Below are 12,049 nucleotides of genomic sequence, written 5' to 3' on the forward strand. Positions count from 1 at the left end.
CGCGCTTGAAAAAAATAAAACAGCAATGAAAAAAATCAACGCCTCAGAACAAACCGGTAAAATAGACAGGGATGAAAACAACGGCAACGGCGAAGAACAAAGTAGCGAAAACGAGATAGCAAGAAGTAGCGACAACGACGGCGACACGATGACGGCAACGGTTGCACATACATACATACAAAGGAATGCAAGAAACAGAAGGTTCGAGAAAAGTAACGGGATCTTGCGAAATAAATGTTAACAACGAAAATGAGATCGAGCAATGTTCTGAGAGGCAGATGGTGAGCGCCAGCAACAATGAGTCCAACAAATGTTTAGCGATCCCGATGGCCAGCAACAATGATCCCGAGATGCAAATGGCTGGCAACAAGGAGCCACAACAATGTTTTGGAAACCAAATGATGCGGAACAATGTAACTATCCAAGACAGCGATATTCAAAGAATGGAAAATGAGTTGAAAATATTGAAGCTGCAAAATTAGATCGACCAGTTAAAGAATAAACAACAACGAAGTAACGACACAAACTCAAGCATTTCTTTCGAAATTTTAAAGGAGATCGTTAAGGTATACGATGGCGGAAACAATTTCAATGTTTGGATATCTCAACTTTTGAATGTCCAGAAAAATTTCAAGGTCGGCGACGAGATGATGCGTGCGCTGATTCACTACAAAGTTAAGGGCGATGCTGAAATATGGCTGTATTCAAGCACGAGCGCTACTATGGACACAGCGGATAAAATGTTAAGCCACCTGGAGAAAATGTTCGTAATGTCCAAAGAATCAAAGTTGAGAATGCGGCAGAAGCTACAGAACTGCGTCTGGATCAAAGGTGAGGAGTTCTCCAAGTACTACAACGAGAAGTGGCAGCTGGCGGATAACTTAGCACTGGCAGAAGATGAATTTTTGGAATATGTCATTGACGGCATACACGATGTCAATCTACGCAATCTGGCTAAGTCGCGTTCGTTCAAGACCGGATTGGAGCTTCTGGAGGCATTCCGAAACGTTGAGTTGGGCCACGTTCCTAAGCCCAAGTTACCGGAAGACCGTAGAGCAGGAGATTTTCAGAAGCCACGAGGTAATGCAGAGTGCTACAATTGCCACAGTCGGGGCCACCTGGCCAAAGAGTGCCGCAAGCCTAAGAGACAAGATGGGGCTTGTTACGCATGTGGCTTGCAAGGACATGTTGCTAAGGAGTGCAACCAATACAAGAAGTCGAAGGGCGGGGACAACGATTATGTAAGTTACCATATATTGAATTAACATTTTGTACAAAGAATAATAGGCTGAACCCTATGTTTATAGAATGTCTCATAGATTCTGGCAGCCCGATAAGTATTATTAAAAAACGTTTTATACCAAGTCAAATTAAAATGGAAAAGACTACTTCTTTAAGTTACGTTGGATTAAATTTAAGTAAATTACAAATACATGGAAGCGTAAAATGTTCAGTTAAATTTTCAAATAAAGATACTCCTATGTTATTATATGTCGTGGATGATGAATCTATGGGATATGCTATGTTATTGGGAAGGGATTTTTTAGCAAGAGTAAAGGCCAAAATTGTAATTGATAATGAACACGAAAAAATATCTGAAATAAAAAAAGATTCCATAGTTGAAGAAAATCAAAATGCAAATAAAGAATCTAAAAGTCATTATGAGACAAACGCAGACGAACAAAATAATTTTGAAAAACAACTATTATTAATTGATTACAATGATAATGAAAATGTATATGAGATAGGTTCACAATTAAATTTTAAACAAAGACGCGAATTTATAAATGTTATTGAAGAATATTATATTAAACCAAAAAGACCGAGTGAACCGAATATAAAATGTGAAATGAAGCTAAGGTTAGAGGAAGACAAGCCGTTTAGTTTTTCGCCAAGACGCCTGGCATATGTAGAGAAAGAAAAATTACAAGGAATCCTTGATGATTATTTAAAAGATGGTATTATACGACAAAGTGAATCTGAGTATTGCTCGCCAATTGTACTAGTAAAAAAGAAATTGGGTGGCATTCGGATGTGCATAGATTATAGGAAACTAAATAAGATCACGGCGAAAGTTAGATACCCGATGCCATTAATTGATGATTTATTAGATACCCTAGCAAACAAAGTTGTGTTCTCGAAGTTAGACCTGAAAAATGGATACTTCCATGTTTATATGGACGAAGAATCGATAAAGTATACATCATTTACCACGCCACTAGGACAGTATGAGTTCAAGGCATTCTTGCCTTTTGGGCTGACAATGCTCCGTCTGTTTTTCAAAGGTTCATCAACAAAGTATTTGACGACATGATTAGGGATAAGAAGGTGATAGTTTATCTCGATGACATAATGATAGCGACAAAGAATATAGAAGATCACCAAGCTATATTAAAAGAAGTATTTGAGCGATTGGTTAAAAACAAATTAGAGCTACGAATCGATAAATGTATGTTTTTTCAAAGTGAGGTGAAATATTTAGGATATATAATATCAGAAAAGGGTATTAAAGCAGATGACGACGGTGTGAAAGCAATTGAAAATTTTCCCGTGCCACAAAAAGTTCATGATGTCCAAAGTTTTTTGGGGACGTGCTCGTATTTTAGAAGATTTATACAGAATTTTTCAACAATAGCAAAGCCACTCCATGATTTGACAAAGAAAGACAAAAAGTTCGAGTTTGGCCTAGCGCAATTAGAAGCATTTGATGAATTAAAAAGCAAGCTGTTAAAAACGCCTATTTTAGCATTGTACAGTCCTGAGGATGAAACAGAATTGCACTGCGATGCAAGTTCGATAGGTTTCGGATCAATTCTCTTGCAAAGAAAAGCAGATGGTAAATTACATCAAGTTTTTTACTTCTCAAAAAGGACAACGGATACAGAATCAAGGTATCATAGTTTTGAACTGGAAACACTGGCAGTAATATATGCATTAAAAAGGTTTAGAGTGTACCTACAAGGAATTGAATTCAAAATAGTGACAGACTGTAATTCCCTCACAATGACGTTGAATAAAAAAGACTTGAACCCAAGAATAGCAAGATGGGCCTTGGAATTACAGAATTATCTGTATAAACTAGAGCATAGATCAGGAACTAGAATGAAACACGTTGATGCTCTTAGTAGATGTAATACGATTTTGGTAATAGAGGAAAATACGTTCGAGGACAATTTAGTTATATGCCAAAACAGAGACGAGAAGTTGAGAAAGATTAAAGAAATGCTAAGTAAAGAAGAAAGCGAATTATATGAAATGCGAAATGGTGTGATTTACAAAAAAGTAAAAGATAAGTTACTGTTCTATGTCCCGGAAGCTATGGAAGAACACGTATTGTATAAATACCACAATGAGTTAGGCCATGTAGGGAAAGACAAAGTTACGGAAATGGTCGGTAAAAGTTATTGGTTTCCAAATGTTAGAAGTAAAGCGGATGAACATGTTAAGAACTGTCTAAAATGTATAGCTTTTCAAGGAAAAAATGGTAAGCAAGAAGGAACTGTTAACATTGTACCAAAGGGAAACACACCATTTGAAGTCATACATATAGATCACTATGGTCCGGTAAATCAAAAGAATTCTACGAAAAAACATGTATTAGTAATTGTTGATGGATGCACAAAGTTTGTGAGATTGTATCCAGCGAAATCAACAAAGTCAAAGGAAGCAATGGAAGCTTTAGGTGATTATTTTAGAGCGTATAGCAGACCAACGACCGTTGTTTCAGACAGAGGGACATGTTTTACATCAGATATGTTCGAAGAATTTTTGGAATCAAGAAACATTAAGCACGTCAAAATTGCAACAGGCTCACCACAAGCAAATGGACAAGTTGAGCGAATAAATAGAGACCTAGGACCCATGATTAGTAAGCTCGTAGATGTAGAAAAGAACGCACAGTGGCACAAAGTTTTGGAAGATGTAGAGTATGCAATGAATAATACAAAGCACAGAAGCATAAATGAGCACCCAAGTATAATGCTGTTTGGAGTGAATCAAAAAGGAAAAATGCTAGATTGTTTAAAAGAAAATGTATTGGAGTCAATGCTAAAAAGAAAAGAAATTAATTTAGAGAAAATTAGACAAAATGCAGAAGTTTCGCAGGAAAAAGTACAACTATAACAAGAAATATGCTGACGCTAAACGACTAGAAGCAAATAAATACAAATTAGGTCAAGAATTTTGATTCAACAGTTGGAGCGCCTAGGAAATTAATAACCAAATATAAAGGCCCCTATGAAATCGCCAAAGTACTAGACAATGATAGGTATTGTATCAAAGATGTGGAAGGTTTTCAGTTGACACAAAAACCATACGATGGAATATGGGCGGCTCATAAAATTAAACCATGGCTTCAAGAAAAGAATTCGGTATCAAATAATAAAAATATAGAAAAGAAAAATGATAAAGAAAAACAAATGTCTAAGGTAAATGTAAATAAGAAAACCAAACCAAATGTAACAAACACTGAAATAAGTAACGAAAATGTAATGATTACAAGAAGTAGAGCGGCGAGGATCAGGAGATCCTAATTATCAGGATGGCCGAGCTGTAGTAGTAGTAGTAGTAATTGTGTATAAGCATAGTAGTATAAGTCCCATTGCAATATTAGAATGTAAGAACCTAATTATAAGAGTCGCGAATGTAAACAGTATACACACACTTGCTGAATAAATGAAGAGTCAGTCGTCGCTGAACTGTCACAGATCGCACACTAAAGCTCAGAAGTGGTCGGACCTACCGAAGTGATAATTTCAAAAGAAAAATAAAAATCGGCATTAATGAATTGTAATCCTGGCAATTACACATTAAAAGAACAAAACAAACTTAAAAGTAGTGGCACAAAAATCGAATTGATTAAAAGACTTGAAAATATTAAATTTGAGTGGTGCGCGCTTGAAAAAAATAAAACAGCAATGAAAAAAATCAACGCCACAGAACAAACCGGTAAAATAGACAGGGATGAAAACAACGGCAACGGCGAAGAACAAAGTAGCGAAAACGAGATAGCAAGAAGTAGCGACAACGACGGCGACACGATGACGGCAACGGTTGCACATACATACATACAAAGGAATGCAAGAAACAGAAGGTTCGAGAAAAGTAACGGGATCTTGCGAAATAAATGTTAACAACGAAAATGAGATCGAGCAATGTTCTGAGAGGCAGATGGTGAGCGCCAGCAACAATGAGTCCAACAAATGTTTAGCGATCCCGATGGCCAGCAACAATGATCCCGAGATGCAAATGGCTGGCAACAAGGAGCCACAACAATGTTTTGGAAACCAAATGATGCGGAACAATGTAACTATCCAAGACAGCGATATTCAAAGAATGGAAAATGAGTTGAAAATATTGAAGCTGCAAAATGAGATCGACCAGTTAAAGAATAAACAACAACGAAGTAACGACACAAACTCAAGCATTTCTTTCGAAATTTTAAAGGAGATCGTTAAGGTATACGATGGCGGAAACAATTTCAATGTTTGGATATCTCAACTTTTGAATGTCCAGAAAAATTTCAAGGTCGGCGACGAGATGATGCGTGCGCTGATTCACTACAAAGTTAAGGGCGATGCTGAAATATGGCTGTATTCAAGCACGAGCGCTACTATGGACACAGCGGATAAAATGTTAAGCCACCTGGAGAAAATGTTCGTAATGTCCAAAGAATCAAAGTTGAGTATGCGGCAGAAGCTACAGAACTGCGTCTGGATCAAAGGTGAGGAGTTCTCCAAGTACTACAACGAGAAGTGGCAGCTGGCGGATAACTTAGCACTGGCAGAAGATGAATTTTTGGAATATGTCATTGACGGCATACACGATGTCAATCTACGCAATCTGGCTAAGTCGCGTTCGTTCAAGACCGGATTGGAGCTTCTGGAGGCATTCCGAAACGTTGAGTTGGGCTACGTTCCTAAGCCCAAGTTACCGGAAGACCGTAGAGCAGGAGATTTTCAGAAGCCACGAGGTAATGCAGAGTGCTACAATTGCCACAGTCGGGGCCACCTGGCCAAAGAGTGCCGCAAGCCTAAGAGACAAGATGGGGCTTGTTACGCATGTGGCTTGCAAGGACATGTTGCTAAGGAGTGCAACCAATACAAGAAGTCGAAGGGCGGGGACAACGATTATGTAAGTTACCATATATTGAATTAACATTTTGTACAAAGAATAATAGGCTGAACCCTATGTTTATAGAATGTCTCATAGATTCTGGCAGCCCGATAAGTATTATTAAAAAACGTTTTATACCAAGTCAAATTAAAATGGAAAAGACTACTTATTTAAGTTACGTTGGATTAAATTTAAGTAAATTACAAATACATGGAAGCGTAAAATGTTCAGTTAAATTTTCAAATAAAGATACTCCTATGTTATTATATGTCGTGGATGATGAATCTATGGGATATGCTATGTTATTGGGAAGGGATTTTTTAGCAAGAGTAAAGGCCAAAATTGTAATTGATAATGAACACGAAAAAATATCTGAAATAAAAAAAGATTCCATAGTTGAAGAAAATCAAAATGCAAATAAAGAATCTAAAAGTCATTATGAGACAAACGCAGACGAACAAAATAATTTTGAAAAACAACTATTATTAATTGATTACAATGATAATGAAAATGTATATGAGATAGGTTCACAATTAAATTTTAAACAAAGACGCGAATTTATAAATGTTATTGAAGAATATTATATTAAACCAAAAAGACCGAGTGAACCGAATATAAAATGTGAAATGAAGCTAAGGTTAGAGGAAGACAAGCCGTTTAGTTTTTCGCCAAGACGCCTGGCATATGTAGAGAAAGAAAAATTACAAGGAATCCTTGATGATTATTTAAAAGATGGTATTATACGACAAAGTGAATCTGAGTATTGCTCGCCAATTGTACTAGTAAAAAAGAAATTGGGTGGCATTCGGATGTGCATAGATTATAGGAAACTAAATAAGATCACGGCGAAAGTTAGATACCCGATGCCATTAATTGATGATTTATTAGATACCCTAGCAAACAAAGTTGTGTTCTCGAAGTTAGACCTGAAAAATGGATACTTCCATGTTTATATGGACGAAGAATCGATAAAGTATACATCATTTACCACGCCACTAGGACAGTATGAGTTCAAGGCATTCTTGCCTTTTGGGCTGACAAATGCTCCGTCTGTTTTTCAAAGGTTCATCAACAAAGTATTTGACGACATGATTAGGGATAAGAAGGTGATAGTTTATCTCGATGACATAATGATAGCGACAAAGAATATAGAAGATCACCAAGCTATATTAAAAGAAGTATTTGAGCGATTGGTTAAAAACAAATTAGAGCTACGAATCGATAAATGTATGTTTTTTCAAAGTGAGGTGAAATATTTAGGATATATAATATCAGAAAAGGGTATTAAAGCAGATGACGACGGTGTGAAAGCAATTGAAAATTTTCCCGTGCCACAAAAAGTTCATGATGTCCAAAGTTTTTTGGGGACGTGCTCGTATTTTAGAAGATTTATACAGAATTTTTCAACAATAGCAAAGCCACTCCATGATTTGACAAAGAAAGACAAAAAGTTCGAGTTTGGCCTAGCGCAATTAGAAGCATTTGATGAATTAAAAAGCAAGCTGTTAAAAACGCCTATTTTAGCATTGTACAGTCCTGAGGATGAAACAGAATTGCACTGCGATGCAAGTTCGATAGGTTTCGGATCAATTCTCTTGCAAAGAAAAGCAGATGGTAAATTACATCAAGTTTTTTACTTCTCAAAAAGGACAACGGATACAGAATCAAGGTATCATAGTTATACCCGTTACTCGTAGAGTAAAAGGGTATACTAGATTCGTTGAAAAGTATGTAACAGGCAGAAGGAAGCGTTTCCGACCATATAAAGTATATATATTCTTGATCAGGTTCAATAGCCGAGTCGATTTGGCCATGTCCGTCTGTCCGTCCGTCTGTCCGTCCGTCTGTCCGTCCGTCTGTCCGTCTGTCTGTCCGTATGAACGTCGAGATCTCAGGAACTACAAAAGCTAGAAAGTTGAGATTAAGCATACAGACTCCAGGGACATAGACGCAGCGCAAGTTTGTCGAATCATGCTGCCACGCCCACTCTAACGCCCACAAACCGCCCAAAACTGCCACGCCCACACTTTTGAAAAATGTTTTGATATTTTTTCATTTTTGTATTGGTGTTGTAAATTTCTATCGATTTGTCAAAAAAAATTTTGCCACGCCCACTCTAACGCCCACAAACCGCCCAAAGCTGCCACGCCCACACTTTTGAAAAATGTTTTGATATTTTTTCATTTTTGTATTAGTCTTCCAAATTTCTATCGATTTGCCAAAGAACTTTTTGCCACGCCCACTCTAACGCCCACAAACCGCCCAAAGCTGCCACGCCCACACTTTTGAAAAATGTTTAGATATTTTTTCATTTTTGTATTAGTCGTCTAAATTTCTATCGATTTGCCAAAAAACTTTTTGCCACGCCCACTCTAACGCCCACAAACCTGCACTTCTACTAGCTGAGTAACGGGTATCAGATAGTCGGGGAACTCGACTATAGCGTTCTCTCTTGTTATACCCGTTACTCGTAGAGTAAAAGGGTATACTAGATTCGTTGAAAAGTATGTAACAGGCAGAAGGAAGCGTTTCCGACCATATAAAGTATATATATTTTTGATCAGGATCAATAGCCGAGTCGATCTGGCCATGTCCGTCTGTCCGTCCGTCTGTCCGTCTGTCCGTCTGTCCGTCTGTCCGTCTGTCCGTCCGTATGAACGTCGAGATCTCAGGAACTACAAAAGCTAGAAAGTTGAGATTAAGCATACAGACTCCAGAGACATAGAAGCAGCGCAAGTTTGTCGATTCATGTTGCCACGCCCACTCTAACGCCCACAAACCGCACAAAACTGCCACGCCCACACTTTTGAAAAATGTTTTGAAATTTTTTCATTTTTGTATTAGTCTTGTCATTTTCTATCGATTTACCAAAAAACTTTTTGCCACGCCCACTCTAACGCCCTCAAACCGCCCAAAGCTGCTACGCCCACACTTTTGAAAAATGTTTTGATATTTTTTCATTTTTATATTGGTCTTGTAAATTTCTATCGATTTGCCAAAAAAATTTCTGCCACGCCCACTATAACGCCTACAAACCGCCAAAAATTGTGTTTAAGACTCTCCTTCTCCCTTCCACTAGCTGAGTAACGGGTATCAGATAGTCGGGGAACTCGACTATAGCGTTCTCTCTTGTTTTGAACTGGAAACACTGGCAGTAATATATGCATTAAAAAGGTTTAGAGTGTACCTACAAGGAATTGAATTCAAAATAGTGACAGACTGTAATTCCCTCACAATGACGTTGAATAAAAAAGACTTGAACCCAAGAATAGCAAGATGGGCCTTGGAATTACAGAATTATCTGTATAAACTAGAGCATAGATCAGGAACTAGAATGAAACACGTTGATGCTCTTAGTAGATGTAATACGATTTTGGTAATAGAGGAAAATACGTTCGAGGACAATTTAGTTATATGCCAAAACAGAGACGAGAAGTTGAGAAAGATTAAAGAAATGCTAAGTAAAGAAGAAAGCGAATTATATGAAATGCGAAATGGTGTGATTTACAAAAAAGTAAAAGATAAGTTACTGTTCTATGTCCCGGAAGCTATGGAAGAACACGTATTGTATAAATACCACAATGAGTTAGGCCATGTAGGGAAAGACAAAGTTACGGAAATGGTCGGTAAAAGTTATTGGTTTCCAAATGTTAGAAGTAAAGCGGATGAACATGTTAAGAACTGTCTAAAATGTATAGCTTTTCAAGGAAAAAATGGTAAGCAAGAAGGAACTGTTAACATTGTACCAAAGGGAAACACACCATTTGAAGTCATACATATAGATCACTATGGTCCGGTAAATCAAAAGAATTCTACGAAAAAACATGTATTAGTAATTGTTGATGGATGCACAAAGTTTGTGAGATTGTATCCAGCGAAATCAACAAAGTCAAAGGAAGCAATGGAAGCTTTAGGTGATTATTTTAGAGCGTATAGCAGACCAACGACCGTTGTTTCAGACAGAGGGACATGTTTTACATCAGATATGTTCGAAGAATTTTTGGAATCAAGAAACATTAAGCACGTCAAAATTGCAACATGCTCACCACAAGCAAATGGACAAGTTGAGCGAATAAATAGAGACCTAGGACCCATGATTAGTAAGCTCGTAGATGTAGAAAAGAACGCACAGTGGCACAAAGTTTTGGAAGATGTAGAGTATGCAATGAATAATACAAAGCACAGAAGCATAAATGAGCACCCAAGTATAATGCTGTTTGGAGTGAATCAAAAAGGAAAAATGCTAGATTGTTTAAAAGAAAATGTATTGGAGTCAATGCTAAAAAGAAAAGAAATTAATTTAGAGAAAATTAGACAAAATGCAGAAGTTTCGCAGGAAAAAGTACAACTATAACAAGAAATATGCTGACGCTAAACGACTAGAAGCAAATAAATACAAATTAGGTCAAGAATTTTGATTCAACAGTTGGAGCGCCTAGGAAATTAATAACCAAATATAAAGGCCCCTATGAAATCGCCAAAGTACTAGACAATGATAGGTATTGTATCAAAGATGTGGAAGGTTTTCAGTTGACACAAAAACCATACGATGGAATATGGGCGGCTCATAAAATTAAACCATGGCTTCAAGAAAAGAATTCGGTATCAAATAATAAAAATATAGAAAAGAAAAATGATAAAGAAAAACAAATGTCTAAGGTAAATGTAAATAAGAAAACCAAACCAAATGTAACAAACACTGAAATAAGTAACGAAAATGTAATGATTACAAGAAGTAGAGCGGCGAGGATCAGGAGATCCTAATTATCAGGATGGCCGAGCTGTAGTAGTAGTAGTAGTAATTGTGTATAAGCATAGTAGTATAAGTCCCATTGCAATATTAGAATGTAAGAACCTAATTATAAGAGTCGCGAATGTAAACAGTATACACACACTTGCTGAATAAATGAAGAGTCAGTCGTCGCTGAACTGTCACAGATCGCACACTAAAAGAATAAGAATACAGCCATTAGAAACGCACTCGTCTGAAAGTAATTTTTTATTTTATTTAATTTTAAATCAGTTTGTATCAGTGTGATTTTTGAGGTGGCGTGTTGAAAATACAAAAGTCACACTTATGCAAATCTGTCTGAATGCGATAGTGATGGGAGATCTTGGAGAGAACGCGCTCTATTATTGCTCTCTTTGTTCTCTCTCGTTGTTGCCTCTTACATGCTCATTATAAAGTTATCGTCCTATTCGCTTGCAGACTACTAATGAGTGCGGTTCGGTGGCTTAATAAAGGAAGTATCAAACAAGAATAAAATAATTGTGTTTTCACTGATTGGCTGAAGGGCTGGATTATAATAAACATAAACGTGAACTATAATCATAACTTTAATACACATCAACTTTCGGTTAGCCAACAGGACATACTCAAGTCGGTAGTTCAACGATTCCCAGTTTCTTTCGCAGTTTCTGGGTTAGGCAAGACGAACCAAATCTCACATACTATTGACAAAGGCATTTTCCCGTCTCTCCGGCAGTGGAAAGGTTGCTGTATCAAGAGGTCGATCGAATGCTCAGCTTAGGAGTTATTGAGGAATCAGATAGTCCCTGGTCATCACCGGTTGTTCTGGTGTAGAAACCGGGAAAAATTCGTCTATGCTTGGATAGCCGAAAGGTGAACGCGGTTACTAAAAAGGATGCGTATTCGTTGCCTCAGATAGATGGTATCTTAGGGCGGCTTCCCAAGGTTATATCGAGTCTCGATCTCAAGGATGCCTACTGGCAAATCCCTCTGGACCCTGCATCGCGTGACAAAGCGGCATTTACCATACCCGGAAAGCTCCTATATCAATACAAAGTTATGCCTTTCGGTCTCACCGCTTCTCAAAATATGCTTAAAGAAATGTTGTGCTCTGCCCCAGTTCTTCACAGTCCGGATTTTAGCAGACCATTTTTTATGCACTGTGATGCGAGTAAGTCTGGTGTT

At 37.4% G+C, this 12,049-nt stretch overlaps 2 protein-coding genes across 2 annotated transcripts; both read left to right on the top strand.

Annotated features, from left to right (window-relative positions):
- Nucleotides 1-531: 531 nt before the first annotated feature.
- LOC120457908 lies at nt 532-1,969 on the top strand. The gene is made up of 3 exons (XM_039645417.1): nt 532-566; nt 624-1,241; nt 1,308-1,969. Exons 2-3 carry the CDS (start codon nt 648-650, stop codon nt 1,317-1,319), a joined length of 606 nt encoding a protein of 201 aa, XP_039501351.1. The 5' UTR covers nt 532-566; nt 624-647; the 3' UTR covers nt 1,320-1,969.
- Nucleotides 1,970-5,076: 3,107 nt separating this feature from the next.
- LOC120457907 lies at nt 5,077-6,298 on the top strand. The gene is made up of 2 exons (XM_039645416.2): nt 5,077-6,132; nt 6,199-6,298. Exons 1-2 carry the CDS (start codon nt 5,077-5,079, stop codon nt 6,208-6,210), a joined length of 1,068 nt encoding a protein of 355 aa, XP_039501350.1. The 3' UTR covers nt 6,211-6,298.
- The last annotated feature ends 5,751 nt before the right edge of the window (nt 6,299-12,049 follow it).

Source organism: Drosophila santomea, unplaced genomic scaffold (assembly GCF_016746245.2).
Source record: "Drosophila santomea strain STO CAGO 1482 unplaced genomic scaffold, Prin_Dsan_1.1 Segkk97_quiver_pilon_misjoin1_scaf, whole genome shotgun sequence".
NCBI classification, from domain to species: Eukaryota; Metazoa; Arthropoda; class Insecta; order Diptera; family Drosophilidae; genus Drosophila; species Drosophila santomea.

What these genes read in the sequence shown, in the direction of transcription:
- LOC120457908 (XM_039645417.1), top strand. Translation starts at nt 648, where the DNA reads ATGATGCGTGCGCTGATTCACTACAAAGTTAAGGGCGATGCTGAAATA.
- LOC120457907 (XM_039645416.2), top strand. Translation starts at nt 5,077, where the DNA reads ATGCAAGAAACAGAAGGTTCGAGAAAAGTAACGGGATCTTGCGAAATA.